Source organism: Poromitra crassiceps, assembly GCF_964638095.1.
Source record: "Poromitra crassiceps genome assembly, chromosome: 3".
Taxonomy (NCBI): Eukaryota; Metazoa; Chordata; class Actinopteri; order Beryciformes; family Melamphaidae; genus Poromitra; species Poromitra crassiceps.
The window spans coordinates 74,035,080-74,050,727 of record NC_139625.1 but is presented as its reverse complement, the minus strand read 5'-3'; the positions used below and the strand labels follow the sequence as shown (position 1 = coordinate 74,050,727).

The 15,648-nt window shown below is 43.2% G+C and overlaps 1 protein-coding gene across 1 annotated transcript in view; it reads right to left on the bottom strand.

Moving 5' to 3' along the window:
* Positions 1 to 616: 616 nt before the first annotated feature.
* The window catches only part of LOC310773504 (oxysterol-binding protein-related protein 11-like), a 30,482-nt gene continuing 15,450 nt past the window's right edge, over positions 617 to 15,648 (bottom strand). Inside the window, exons 10-13 of the mRNA XM_083633399.1 lie at positions 12,071 to 12,257; positions 6,948 to 7,130; positions 5,375 to 5,528; positions 617 to 3,529 (exon numbers count right to left, since the gene is read on the bottom strand). Of these exons, the coding sequence (XP_083489525.1) occupies positions 3,458 to 3,529; positions 5,375 to 5,528; positions 6,948 to 7,130; positions 12,071 to 12,257 (596 nt within the window). The 3' untranslated portion in view covers positions 617 to 3,457. The remainder of the gene's footprint in view (positions 3,530 to 5,374; positions 5,529 to 6,947; positions 7,131 to 12,070; positions 12,258 to 15,648) is intronic.

The following is a 15,648-nucleotide window of genomic DNA, read 5'->3' as shown; positions in this document are numbered from 1 at the left end:
TCCCCATCCTGTCACGCATCAAATTCAAGACCCTGGTCCTTGCCTACAGAGCTGTCCACTCAACAGCCCCCCAATACCTTCAACCCATGGTCAAGTTCCAAACCTCTCACCGCTCCCTCCGCCCCTCCACTAACGTAGGCCGTCTCGCCCCCCCCCTCGCTTCGCGGGCTCAAGGGTCGCTCACAATCAAGACTTTTTTCTTGCCTCCCCCCCCCCATGGCCAGGACGGCAGTCACTCCCTATTTTCTGCAATCGGCTAAAAACACATTTTTTTCTCTCCACTTTACTCCCCCCTAACCCTACCTTCTTCCTCCCTTATTTGCTGCTCATGGATTTGATTTGAATAATGGTCACCAACCTTGCCGATTCTTGCACTTTTTACTGTCATTTTTACCTTGTGTGGCATCAATGTTCACCTTGTTTGTATTTATCTTTATTACTATTGCTGGCTACAATGTCTGTTTATTCCTCTGTACGTCGCTTTGGATAAAGGCATCTGCTAAATGAAATAAAGTATCAATGGTATCGATATTTGGATCGATCTGCCCACCCCTACAAAACAGAAACACAACACAGCGTACAACTGGATAGGTAATTTATTTGATCATTATCACACATATATCTCTTATCAGGAGCATCAGGTTTCCTTCAATGTCAGTGCATTTCATAGGTCAGCAAGACAACCAGAAGAATTCAAAACCAAGAGAAACTCAAAGAAAATGCTCTGTGGAGTTCTCCCAACATCAAGCCCTGGGGTCACAGCCATGTCTTGATTCTTAAAAGTAAATAAAGTTCTCAACATAAATACCCAAACGCAAACAGACAAATAATATGTACATATATGCTATTGCATCGGTCAGGTTGGTAACCAAACTGAAAATGCTGCGCTCCTTAGCTGGAAGACGCACACAGGAAGGGATTGCATAAGGCACCAAGATGTGGAGGGAGTAGCTTATCAATGGAAAGGGGTATTTCCATGCGTCCCATGCTCACACAAGTCCTCTCTCTGCATTTGATAAAGTAGTAGTAGGAACTGGTTCCTTCTGAGAATATGAGGCTGAAATTTTGCATGTGGGGAAAAAGTTGATCGCATGACAGTATGGGCAGGGATTACAAACTTTGATGGAACAAGAAAAGTAAATGTTTCAATGCAAAAGGTGATGTTGCTCTCAAAATAAGAGCATTTAAGAGGGCGGGATAGGGGATAAACGCATTCAAAATATAATAATACATTTATTTGCATTCGAAAAACAGGCAAATTTGGTTAAAAGCTTTTAGCACAGCCATATAAATGCATGTAATGCAGACATACGAGTATTATACTTGCTGCAATGTGAACAGAGACTTTTCTATCATGCATGCAAGAAATCTTCCAACCACTGCAAAACTATCGAGCGAAAAGGGAAAATCATGAATTGGGAGTAGCAATCTTCATGATGACCCTGGAATGCATTCACCACAATTCAATCAACAGCAATTATTTTAAAAGTTGGATTATGTTGTTTTTTTCATCTTTTTTTTTTAATCAAGTATTTGTTCCCAGATCCCCCCTTCTCCCCAATTGTAATTCCCTGTTAAGGTGTCCCGGTCGTTGCTCCACCCCCTCTGCTGATCTGGGGAGAGTTGTAGACTAGCAGGTTTCCTCTGATATCTGTGCAGTCGCTAGCAGCTTCTTTTCACCCGACAGCGAGGAGTTTCACAAGCACGACAGAGCACATGGGAGGATCACGCTATTCCCACAGTTCCCCTCTGCCCTGAACTACCAGAGAAGGTATTAGTGCAGCTACCAGGACACATACCCTTAATCCGGCTTCCCACCGACACAGCCAATTGGGCCTGTATAGACACCCAACCAAGCTGGAGGTAACATGGGGGCTCGAACCTGCGACCCTCCTGTTGGTAGGCAGGGAATCTACTGCTGCACTACTCGGACGCCAAAAATATTTCTCAACTGGTCTACAACGTGCCATTCCAGCAGTGAGACTCAGTGGAGGAATCAACGCATGGTGCAGTTAGAGCCAGATTGCCCATCCTCATACTGTATGTCAGTGGGTATATTTACATGCACACACAAATCCATTAAGGCATTACTTGAAATGGTCATGTAAACACCTTTATCTGGTATTCCTAATGGGAGTAAGCATATCCCACAGTAAACACACCTAGTTTTAAGATCAATCTTTTTTTTCCCTTCAAATTGTGCATGTCAAAGGTCACCAGATACTGTAATCAGGATGTTGTATTTACAAAGCAAACAAAACAGTGCGGTGTAGACTGGCTACTAGCGCTGAATACATCTTTTAGAAGGTTCCTTCTGTAGAGATGTACCATGTAAATGCTGCAATCTACATGTTGCCTTAAGCCGATTACCCCCGGTATTGGTGTGCATGTAAACATACTCATGATGGGCTGTCACAGTAAAACAAAGAAAAGGAACTACTCCTTATTCAGATTCATTTGAGAAGCACAACCCACTATAAGAGAATCATTCATCAGACAATCTTAAGGCTGTGTAAATGGAGTACCTTTACCTGTACAAGAACATGTCTTCATCGACATTGGATTATACAAAAGTGATCTACAGTACAAAAGCTTGTACCTTGAGGCTTAGTGTATACATGACATGGTGAGCGAGATTTGAGAACATCCTTTTGCCGTGGTGTGTCTCTCTCTCTCCCGGTTGCATTCCTTTGTATGTCAGTGTCTCTCTCCCCCGGTTGCATTCCTTTGTATGTCAGTGCAGTTCATGCTTTCATTTCTTAAAGCCTGGGGCACACCGGGCCGACGGCAAAGAGCTAGCGGCAACAAAGGTCGACTGTTGCGTCGCCTTACGTCGCGGCCAGAAAGTTGCACCTGAACACACTGTGAAGGCTACAGCCGACAGTCAACTAACATGTACGTTCTGCGCCTGCATGAGACCTAGGACTGCCAATTTACAAACTCTCACTCACCACTTAAACGGTTTTGTAATATACCGGTAGTTACTTCTGATGGAGAATATGTCTGATCAAAAGTTGCAAATGGCCCTGGCGTTGTCAGCCGTTGTCTGGTCTTAAGCTTGTGGAAGGAGAAAGGAAGAGGCGGAGGCAGAAAAATAAGGAGAAAGCGCACTAAATGGGTGATATCATGCAGCGACAGGCTCAAGGGACTTTCCCGAAGGCCACGTTGTCGTGAAAATATTCGTGTATTGGAATGATCAGATAAAGTTGAAAAATGAGAAGAATGTTTTGTGCGTGCCCTCTCTTCTGGTGCACTGCTTCACTTAACCAGCTGACCAGCCAATCAGAGTGATTTCTCTCATCGACGTCCTGACGCCGATCGCCTGAAAAAGCCACCGACGGCCCAGACAGCCATCCGTTGGCCCGGTGTGTCTTGGCCTTCACACTCACCCCCACATATGTATACATACACACACACACACCCCCAAGAGAGACGCTCCCAACATCCATGATGCTGACTACAGCTGACTAGTGTATGATTTGAAAGCAGAGTTTTTCCACAGTGGTTTGTGATACACCCAGCTGTCGCCCTGGAAGAGAGCGATAAGAAGAGAATTAGGAAGAGGAGAGGAAAACAAACTGACATTAAATTGTTATGAAGTCAATCAGTATCATCTTTGAAGTTTAATGGCAGCAACTGCTGTGAAAACATCAAATTAGATTTTTGGAGCTAAGAAAAGTGGCTGATAATTAGTTGTTTCCCCATCTTTCCGTTCCTATCCACAAGAGGGCTGTCAAGTCCCTTCTACTTATTGGTGCTTTGAGTTCTGTGCAAAAGGGTCAGAGCAGCTTCAAAGCCTCCTTTTGTGCTGTGTGAAATCCTCTACTGGCTGCGGTCAGGGTTTTTTACAAGTCAAACTTACTTCCATTGCCTGAACACGCTTTCAAACAAAGACATTTAAAAAGTAAGCAAAACTTCTTATAGTCTGCACCATCTTTAACTCATTCTCTGCCAAAGACGTACTCGGACGTACTTTTAACAATGGCGTTCTGTGCCAAGGACGTACTCGGACGTACTTTCATGTTTTGCTTGTTTACATTAGATCAGACCCTTTCCCAGCCTGTGACATTGTTTCAAGTCAAACTGATGAAAGGAACCCGCTAAATCACGTTTAGTATTTATAGTATAGTCACCCATTTAGCAGTAAACAGAGTCCGTTAGTGAGTGACGATCATGAGCGGCCATTTGTGCATTGAGCAGCATTTGCGGCCATTGAGCAGCTGCCTGTGATTCCTGTGTGCGTGTGTGTGAGGCGAGAGAGAGAGAGCGAGAGAGAGAGAGAGAGAGAGAGAGAGAGAGAGAGAGAGAGAGAGAGCGAGCATAAGGGTTCATTTGGTCCGTCCAGTCTTGGACTATCTGGTAAATAAGTTCCAGGAAGTAAAAGTCAGTAAAAACTTTTTTTTATTTTTTTTTTTATTTTTTTGGGAAAACAAATACTGTATATGTCTGATGTGTCACTGAGGCAAAAAATAAAAGGCTCAAAAGAGAGTTCTGCTTGAAACGGTGTCATTCACTAAAAACCTATTTTTCTCATATTTCCCTTCCGAAGGAGGGCATTTTTAGTGAAAACAAGCTAACTTCCACTGCTTGTAACTAAACAAGGAAACATGGTCGAGTTTCAGTTTTTTACAAGGGGTAAGAAGAGAGTCTCTGCTTTATTGTGAGATATGTTGTGTAATTTTATTCCTAGCACAGAATATTCTGTGGATCCTGGAAGATCAGGAAATATGCTCAAAATCCTGGCACTGGGAGCACACAGACCGAAATGACCCTGGCAGAGAATGAGTTAACAGCTGATCAAATGTCTGTGTGTCTTGTGTTGCTTAGCAACAAAAAGCAGTGATTTGTGAGTGAAAGTGTTCAAGCTGGCAAATTTCGAATATGTCTATATTTGTTACCCCCTCATCTTTATTTCATAATACTATTTCAATCGACTTGTTAACGTGTGTAATTTTGAAGGCCCCGTAAATTGTCTCCGTTTTGTTTACATACATATTCGAAATAAACATGACAAACAAATTGATGGCTTGCTAACACCTGTGTGATTGGGTTTGGAAAAAGCAATGTCGCATTTCCAAAAATGCCTTTCCACTGTACTTTTACAGACTTATTGTGCAATTCTCAAACTTTCTGAAGACATGGAAAGTATACATTATTTTTCCACTTCTCCAGACCTGTGTAAAAGGTAGGATTGGGCAGGTGGATGAATACATGAGGGATCAGAGGAAATTCCAATTTGTCAAATAAATACCTTGAATTTAAATGGAAAAACACATCAGGGAGCAGCGATATTTGTGGCGACAACTGGTTGACAGGATATAGCTTCACTATGGCTAAATGCGAGTCTAAACCATGTAGCGGGTGTCCTGCTCACCTCGGTCTCAAAGTATCTGGTCCTCCATGGGGTTTCTGTCTCAGCGCGTTGCCTCTGCTCCATCCTCTGCCTCTCCTCCAGCACCCTCTTGTGCTCTGTGGCTTTGTCGATGTCCTTCTGGCGTAACGACTCCGTCACGTGCTGCCAAAGACGCCTGAAACACAACGAAAAACGACAGATGAGAAACGGAGGCATGCGGCTATTCAGCATCTTAGACCAAAGAAAATGGACTGCAGGAGTCCAGTTCAGCTGTACTATCAGAATCAGAATCAGAATCACTTTTATTGCCACAGTATGCAAGTTACATACGAGGAATTTGTCTTAGTGTCTGTATGCAGCGTAGCGGTCACATCAATATACAGAGATAAGAAGTAGGAAGATAGCTAAAGACAATCACAAAGTTGCAAGTGCAATCAAATCGAGTAAATATACTGTATACAATATGTACATGAGTGGTGAAGTGTTCTGTGCAGGGCCCGAAATTAACACCCGCCAAGCGCCAATGGCGACTAGATTTTGCGTTTGGCGAGTGACGATCAGGGGTCTGTCTGCCACGTGGCGAGTAATGTTTTCACCATCGCACTTTGGTGTTGCGGCTTCTCCTCTCCTCTTATCTGCCTGCTGCTGTCTAAATTTCACAGAGGTGGGGGCTGACGGCTGAGCGCTCCCCTCTCACACACACACACACAGCAAACACCGCTACACACGAATCAGCCACACAGCGTCTCTCAAACTCTCCTCCTCCGCTCTCCTACATGTGCGGTACATTCGTTGCAGTTGTACCGTAGGTGTACTTCACCTACGGAGTCTTTCTCCTTCTGGTAACTTTACGCAGTTTTCAGCTGTGTTGACTTTGCTTCACTTTCATGCACGCTGTCGCTCGAAGGTCCTCTCCCCCCCCCTTCTCTCTCTCTGTCTCTCTCTGTCTCAACTGAAAAAAATTAACCCCTTGCTGCCTCCCAGGTGCAACAGTACCCTCACTCTCTCTCTCTCTGTTAGTATTGTATAGCTGTAGTTTTGTAGTTTAATGTTAGTATTAGCCTATTACTGTAAATGTACTACAATTTTGGTTGTCTTTTAGTGTTGTGCTGTTGGTGTTATTAGCATTAGTGTTTGTCTTCACATGAATTATTAGTATTAATGTTACTGTTAGTGATAGTAGATACGTACGTATACGTGACCAAAAAGGCAATTTATTATTTTGGCCGGTAAAAAATATGCTTGGCCGGTGGATTTTTTCCATCTACCCGCCACTTGGCCGGTGAGTCAAAAAGTTAATTTCGGGCCCTGGTTCTGTGGATAATAAATATGAATTTACGTTGAATTTACATGAGATTTACAGACCGAGTTAAATAGACGTTAAATAGGCAGTGGATTTACATATATTTACAGTAGGAGTTAAATAAGAGTTTACATTCAATGTACATGAAATTTACAGGCTAAGTTAAATAGGCATTAAATGTGCAGGGAATTTACATGAATTTACAGTCCCAGTTAAACAGGCATTAAATTAGATATGAGTTACAGTTTACAGTTCTACCACTCTGGGGTGCTTGTCCTGTTTCTTTCTGACCTGGACTCAGTCGGTCCTTGCTTGTCGTTTGGCCGGACCCGCTTCCTGGTGATGGGCAGCTTGGTCACGTCGACCACCTTGGTCTCCCCGCTGGTGTAGCTGAACTCCAGAGCGCCGTTCCACTCACCCTGCACGCGACACACCACCGCGTTGGTGGGGTTGTGCTTCACCTCGGCTGTCACCCTACATTTAGGCAGGAAGACATATGGGGAAACGACATTGTTAAAGGTTGGATTCCATGCAATTCGATTAAGATGCTTACAGGCCGAGTAGAAAATTGTTTCATTCATAGTTTCATTCATAGTTTTTCCCCCCAAAGAAATCCTTAAAACAGCCATAATTGACTGAATACATTCAAACTGCAGTTAATTTTGCCACTCAATCGTATTTCTGTTGCTGCCTTTTAACTTTCCTATGAGTTAATTCTAAGGTTATTTTCACACCTGCTTTGTTTGGTTCAGTTGAATGGAACGAGAGTTTGTTTCCCCCCTTGGTGCGGTTTGTTTGGGCAGGCCTGATGGTGAACTCAGCAATCCCATTCACACAAGGTTGTCAAAAGTATTGATAGTAACACTAAGTATCAATACTAAACATTTGAAACAGATATAATACTCATTTGAACATGCATTGATGGTATCAATAATTATCAATACTACAATTTTTAAACGGATACAATACTCATTTGCAACAGTATCGATACCAGCAGTGCTTTATCTTAATGAAAAATCAAACGTACTACTGAATTTTCCTCTCAATAATTGTTGGGTATCTGTTGCTTCAACAAGCTAAAAGTGTTCAGAGTACTGACAAATCCTACTCAAGTACAAGTATTGTTACTTTAGTGAAAATTAACTCAAGTACAAGTAAAAGTAACAGGAGGGGGAACTCAGGTTCCAGAGGACCAATTGATTGATGACATTTTTAGTTATCTGGGACCCGTTCCTGACCTATTTTGATGAGGCTAAAAACGACAATTGACTTACCCGGCCGATTTCTTTTGGACCACTTGTAATGGATCCCATGTGTTATTTTTATTTTTTTGTAAGCACATAAGCATTTTACGTGACTGGTAGCACCACTTTGTAACATTGTAATGATGAATGTATTTGTATGAATGTATGTTTTTCATGTTCTGAAAACATAAAATAAAATATTGGAAAAAAAGAAAGTAAAAGTACTAGTCCAGGAAATTACTCAAGAGTAAATAAAAGTAGGGGGTACGGTGTAGCAGTGGTAAGCGCTGTCGCCTCACAGCTTGAAGGTCCTGGGTTCGATTCCCACCTGGGACGCTGTTAGCGCTGAAGGAATGCGTGCCCGTCCGCATGTCCTCGAGTGCCCACCGCCCGGGTGGGGTCGTCAAAAGGGCCTTTCTGTGTGGAGTTTGCATGTTCTACCCGTGCCTCCCGGGGGTTTCCTTCATATAGGAACCCCCTTCACCAAAACATGCAATATCCTGGTTGCTAATGTGGTTCCTCCTCTGGTCGTTAAGGGCGCCTGTTCAGAGGGAGGGGAACTGGTTGGAATAGCGTGAACCTCCCACGTGCTATGTCCTACCGGTGAAGCTTCCCCTGTCAGGTGAAAAGAAGCGGCTGGCTGACTGCCCATGTCTCAGAGGAAGCATGGAGCCAGTTTCGGCTCTCCCCAGATCGGCAGAGGGTGGAGTAGCAACCAGGATAAATAAATAAATTAGCACTAATGGGGGATAAAAATGGGATAAAAAAATCGGGAAAATATATATATATATATATTAACTCATTGAGTGCCAGCCACTTTTGGAGAACGGACGCTCCCAGTGCCAGAGTTTCAGAGCGTTTTCAGTGATTTCTCGAGGCCCACAGAATATTGTGTGATATTACTATGTAAACACCGAACACGCAAAAAGAACGGTGAGACTCTCTTCTATCATCAGCAAAAACAGGTTTATTGATATCATTTTCCGTTCTTTAGTTATCAGCCGGAGAAGATAGCTTGATTTAACCAAAAACAGCAGTTTTTTTCTAGAAGCTGAGATAATGAGCCTTTTGTGAAATTAAACATTTCAAGCACATCACTGACTCTGCAGCTAATATTTTCTGATGTAGTCACACCTCAAAAATAATTTCCTTCAATAAAACAGTGAAGGCCAGGGAATTTTGTTTGGCAGAATAATATTTTTTAGCTGCAACCAGCAGCGCTGGCCCCTGCGTGCGCTGCTGGTTGCAGCTTCTAGCTGGTCTTGATTTGCTGCTGGTGGGCATCGGATATTCTGGCTTGCGTTTGCCAATCCTGTCCTGCTGTCTGGGTCAGTGTTGTGTGCTGCTCTGCTCTGACTTTCTGCTGCGTTTGCTGTGCACAGTGAAGGGTGTGCTACATCCAGCTTTTTTACAGCGTTCCGCGTGTGTTTGTCACCGGCTCCCATGCTTCCAGTTGAGAATAATAACAACTCCACGGCTGATCATGCGGATGGGCTGTCGCAACGGACACGGAGGGGCTCAATTGTGGCAGCAGATTGGCTGCTGCAGGCACAGCTAACGTTATGCTTCATGCATATCGATGCATACGGATGCGATGCGATTTCCGTTTCCCCAACGACTTCTTCTTTGTTTTTTCCTCGCCTTTCTGTAATCTGGAGAGCACTGTCGCCACCTAAGGGTTCTGTAAAATAGGTTATACACATTCAATAGCTCCCATATTGTAAGAGGCGATGTAAGAGGCTTAGATCCACGTCCCACCGTCAAAAAACGCAATTGACGAACATACTCGTCCTTGGCACTCTACGTTACTAAACCAATTGACGAACATACTCGTCCTTGGCACTCAATGAGTTAAAAAAAAAAGTAAAAAAAAAGTAGCCTATTTAAAAGTACTCAAGTAAAAGAGTACATTTGCGTTACTTAAAAAAAAAAATATTTTTTAATTATGTACCCTAATACATTTCACACATCCAGCACATGTTATGTGTGAAATTATGTCATGCAAAGGTGTCTTTCATACTGAACAGCTGGTTCAGATTCAGATGCAGCCAGGGATGCTCAGTTTGGTGATTCTCTCCTTTGCCAGACGAGCTAGAGCTGCTAGCAGCAATATCACAATCACATACATGCATTTTGCTATGGCTATCAGCAGTGTCAAATTAAACTGAAAAATGGGGATCATTACAATTTGATGGCCTACACCTGTCTCATTCAACTGGCCAGTCATGAGCATGATTTAATTTAATTGGCCACTACAGTGCTGCACTAACCAGCCACCAGTTTGGGTGTCATAATTGCAGAAGTGATTCTGGACCTGTTAACAAGCAGTCCCAATGCTAGTGTGCCGTTTTCATAGTGCGGTGTGCAAAACAGAGATTTAACTTAGCTTTTTTTACTCAGTGTACATTTAAAAGTACTCGAGTAGAATATCTATCATCTATCATTGATTGATTGATTGACTTTATTTGGTGAATGTCACAATCACCGAGGATAAAAACACAATAAAGCCACTGGCTTATTTCCATTGCGGTCCTCATCATCATCATCAGTATATAAATGTGAGCTGGGGCTCTGTTTGTTTGTTTGTTTCCCTGCCCCACTGTGATTGTCCCACTGTGATGTCATAAATCCCACTGTGACATCATCAGTGATGGCATAAATCCCAGTGATGTTAAAAAGCCCACTGTGACATCATCAGTGATGTCATAAATACCACTGTGACATCATCAGTGATGTTATAATGGTGCATTCCTTTGAAAGTCGGGTATCGGAGGTTGTTCTGATGCAGTATTTCCAAGTTCCGCTCTAAATGCCTCCCATTGCATCTGTGTGGCAAAACATGCATGCCTACAAACATGGACGGCTAGTAGGCGACCGCATGCTTTTATCAAGCACAAATCAACTGTTTGGGAATCGAAATGGCAACTAAAAGTTGCTTCATAACACAAACACTACATCAAGTGAAACATTTGTGAAAAAGTACCTTCTTATCACTGTGTGTGTCTATTTGTGCGCCGCTATGTTGATTGTGACGTCAGATTGTTTATCTCAGCAAACTCGGGCTTGGTGGATGCTGCCCAAGTTTCCGACTCGGAGTTCCGTCTTGAACGACCGTTCCATTGCACTTTTCCCTGTCGGAGGTCATTTTTTCAGAAATTCCGAGTGCAATGGAATGCACGGTACATCCCACTGATGACATCATCATTGATGTCATAAATCTGACATCATCAGTGATGCTGGTCTCATTGGCCACACAGCCCACTGATGACATCATCATTGATGTCATAAATCTGACATCATCAGTGATGCGGCTAAGGCCGGCCGAGCAGCTCAACGAGCTGCAGGATGGGCGAGCCCGCATAGTGGGTGAGCCTAGGAATCGAGCGCGCGTAGCGCACGAGATCCCTTAGTTATTCAAATTACTCAAGTAAGAGTAAAAGAAGAAGAAGAACTAGACGGACAAACCCGTCTTTATTTGTCACACGACAACCCAACACATGCATGCGGCCACACACACTCATGCGGACAGGCCGGTGAAATATAGTCTCTGCATTTATCCCATCCAGGCTTGTCTTTCCTCCGGTGGGCAGGCCAGGAGCAGTGGGCAGCTTTCTTGTGTACAGCGCCCGGGGACCAATTTCGGTTGTAGTCGTCACTGGTCAGATGACGATCTTCTGCATGTTTTTTAGTGGGGGTCCATACTGATGTTGTATGGAGGAACCCCTGGGGAGCACAGGAAGAACATGCAAACTCCACACAGAAAGGCCCTTTTGACGAGGTAGCCCAGCTGGGCAGTGGGCACCTGAGGATATGGGAGGAGGACATACCCTCAGCGCCCACGGCGTCCCAGGCAGGAATCGAACCCAGGACCTTCTAGCTCTACTGCTGAGCCGCCATATAGCATGATAGTATAGCATGTAGTATAGCATAGCATGATAAAAATACATAAAAAGTACAAGTACTTGAGTACTTTCCACCTCTGGATGTACCTTGGAAGGTATGTCACCAATATCTGCCTTTTCCATGTTTAAATGGAATTTTCCAATGAGGACCTATGAATAACCTGTATACCAACTCATCATTAACATGCAGGACTGCAAAGAGTGACATGAGAAAGGATCAAAGCAACATCAACAATATCAGCACGTTCTGCCTGCAGGCGAGACTCACTTGTGCAGCTTGCCCCCGTAGAAGGGTTTGGTTTGGAACGTGATGACCGCTGAGTAGCCCGTCTTGGCGCAGGTGACGTTGACTTTGCCCCCCAGCTCCACCCAGGGCACGGTGAGGATGGAGCGGGCGTACGCACAGGGGAGCGTGAAGACGTACTCTTCATCATGCTCCATCAGATGCAAGCAGCCTGTACGCACAGACAAACATACATACATTTACAGCAGTGGTCTTCAACAGGGGGTCCGGGGCCCCCAGAGGTACTGCAGGGGCCCACCAATTGTTTGTCAATTTGTAAACATTTTAAAAATGTATTTTAGAAAAAAAGAAAGAAAAAAAAGAATATTGAGTATACTCCAAGCATTAATAGCCAATAATAAGCTACTTTTTACAAATAAATACTTACAGAGCGAATCTGATGAAGCACATTGTTCGCTCCTTCTTGCTTTTTTAATGTAATCTATTAATAAACTAGAATGACCGCAACGCGGACTTATGCCTCCGCCATTAGTTCATTCTTGAGTCCAAATCGCCATTTGAGGCAAATTCAAAGAAATTCCATCAAGACATTCCTGAGATATCGCGTTAACAAGCTTGAAAAATGGCATTCGAGAGGTCACAGTGGCCTTGACTTTTGACCTTTGATCACCAAAATGGAATCAGTTCATCCTTGCGTCCAAGTCGATGTTTGAGCCAACTCAGATCAAGCTGTTCTTGAGATATTGCGTTAACGAACTTGGGAATGGCGTTCGTGAGGTCACAGTGACCTTGAAGTTTGACCACCAAAATGTACGTAAATTCCGGACTATAAGCCGCACCGGAGTATAAGCCGCACCTGCAAAGTTGACTGTTTTTTACATATATAAGCCGCACCGGACTATAAGCCGCGGGTGTTTTAATGGTATTTTATTTTTTATTTTTTTTATCGTGTTTTAATGTTTAATTACCATATGTAAGGGTTCATGCACAGAGGGGATTGTCGGGAAAGAGATGGCTGTTTGAGGAAGCTCCCATTTATTAACATTTCAACAAAACAACATAACACAACACCACCTGTGTTGTTTTTTACAGTGCACACAGTGTCCGCGGTGTGGTGAAAAGAGGGCAAGAGAGGAAATTAAAAGAGAAGTGGATTTATAGTTAGAAAGAGTGCTAAAAAAGAGAGATTTTTTTTTTTTTGGGGGGGGAAAAAATCCATAGATAAGCCGCACCGTTATATAAGCCGCAGGGGCCAAAAAAGGCCAAAAAACGGGAAAAAAGCCGCGGCTTATAGTCCGGAATTTACGGTAATCAGTTCATCCTTGAGGCCAAGTTCATGTTTGAGGCAAATTTGATTAAATTCCGTCAAGGCATTCCTGAGATATACCGTTAACATGCTTGAAAATGGCGTTCGAGAGGTCACATTGACCTTGACCTTTGACCACCAAAATCGAATCAGTTCATCCTTGAGTCCAAGTGGATGTTTAAGGAAAATTTGATGAAATTCCGTCAAGGTGTTTCTCAGATATCGCGTTAACTCCCATGCCTCATTGATACTATTACTTTGTTTAGTTCCTTTTCAGGGTATAAGATAAATTTTTCAAAGTCTGAGGTTATGCCACTAGGTTCTCTTCAGACAGTCCCCGATGCCCCTGATCCATTCCCATTCCGCTTGTCCCCTTCTGGTTTTGTATACCTAGGTATACGTATAACGACCTCATTTGAACAGATGTACAACGCTAATTTTACTCCTCTTTTAGATATTATTAAGTGTGATCTTGAACGTTGGGCGTCCCTGCCGCTGTCTTGGCTGGGTAGGGTCGCGCTCATCAAGATGAACGTCCTACCAAGGATTTTATATCCACTCCAGATGGTGCCCATTATTCTCTCAAATAAGGTGGTTAAGATCATTGAAGGTTGGTTGAGCTCATTTATATGGAACAAAAGACGGCCTCGATTGAAACTAGCAAAACTACAATTGCCTAAAGCTGCTGGTGGTTTAGATCTCCCAAATGTGAAATGGTATCAGGCAGCTGCACATTTAAGGTTTATGGCTGAGTGGCTGAGGGGAGACCAGTCCTCTATATGGCTAGATGTTGAAGCCGCTTAGTGTGATTGTCCGCTCAGAAACCTGTTATTTCTTAGAAACCTTGCCTCAGTAAAAAGCCTGTGTAAAAACCCAATTGTTATTAATACTCTAAAGGCATGGAAATTGGTTAGATCGATGGAGGGCCGAACCAAACTAACATCACCTCTTACTTCAATTCAGGGGAACCCTGACTTCCCTCCAGGTCTTAGTGACCTTGGTTTTAACATTTGGAAGGATAGGGGGCTACTAGTTTTAGGGGATTTATTTGATGGCCCTATCCTGATGTCCTTTAACCAGTTACAGCAAAAATATAATTTGTCACACCAAAATTTCTTTCGGTTTCTGCAGGTGAGGGACTTCATACTCCGGCGTACAACATTAACAACAAATATAGAAGCCTCTGAGGTCGAAAGGGTACTCTCACTTGGTCCAAGAAAAGGTTTTATTGGTTTTCTTTATAGCTTATTAAGGTCTACCTCTACTCTGAACACTCTGGCCACCAAGCAGATATGGGAGAGGGACCTTGAGGTGGAGATTGATGACGAGGACTGGTGTGATATATTTGATAATGCCAAAAGAATTTCTGTGTGCAACAGACTGTGGTCGATGCAGCTAAGAATTATACATAGATTGCAAATATCACCCAGCCTTCGTCATAAAATGAATGCTAGCCTGTCTCCCCTCTGCCTTAAGTGTAAGATAGAGGTGGGAGATTACACTCACTGCATATGGTCAAGGTCATGTCCTAAGATAGAACGATACTGGTCAGACATAGTGCAGCAGTTGAGTGTCATATTTGGTGTGGAGTTGGACCCAGACCCTGTCAGCCTTATTCTTGGTCTTCCCCATAAGAAACTCGTTTATAAACATCACAAACGGCTATTTAATTTATTAACTTTTGCTGCGAGAAAAAATATTCTTTTATTTTGGATTAAAGACAAACCTCCAACAAAGAGGAACTGGCACCAGATAATTATGCAGCTTATGCCTCTGGAGTTCATGACATGTATGCTGCACTCAGCATCCGATGTCTTTTATAAAGTGTGGGAGCCCTACCTGAAATATATCGACCCTAACCTAGCAGAGACACTGACTATTGGATATCTCAACCGAAGTGATACTGCCACCTGAATACTGCCTTTTGCCTTGTACATCTAATTTAATTTAATTTAATTTATTTTATCGTATTCTCATTCATCTGTCCATCCTTTTCTTCATTGTTGTCCACATATGTGTCTTTGTGAAGTGTTTAAGCTGCCCTGTCTTTTTGTTTTTGTTTTTTGTCTTTGTCTGTCTTGTCTTGAAAAATTGAAAATTGAATAAAAATATTATTGAAAAAAAAAAGATATCGCGTTAACGAACGTCGTACGGACGGACATACGTACGTACGGACGGACGGACGGACAACCCGGATCCATAATGCCTCCAGCCTGGCTATCGCCAGCGGCGGAGGCATAAAAAGTGTCAATCCTGATATCCTGGTGTACGCTGGATTATAAATGTTAGAACAGAG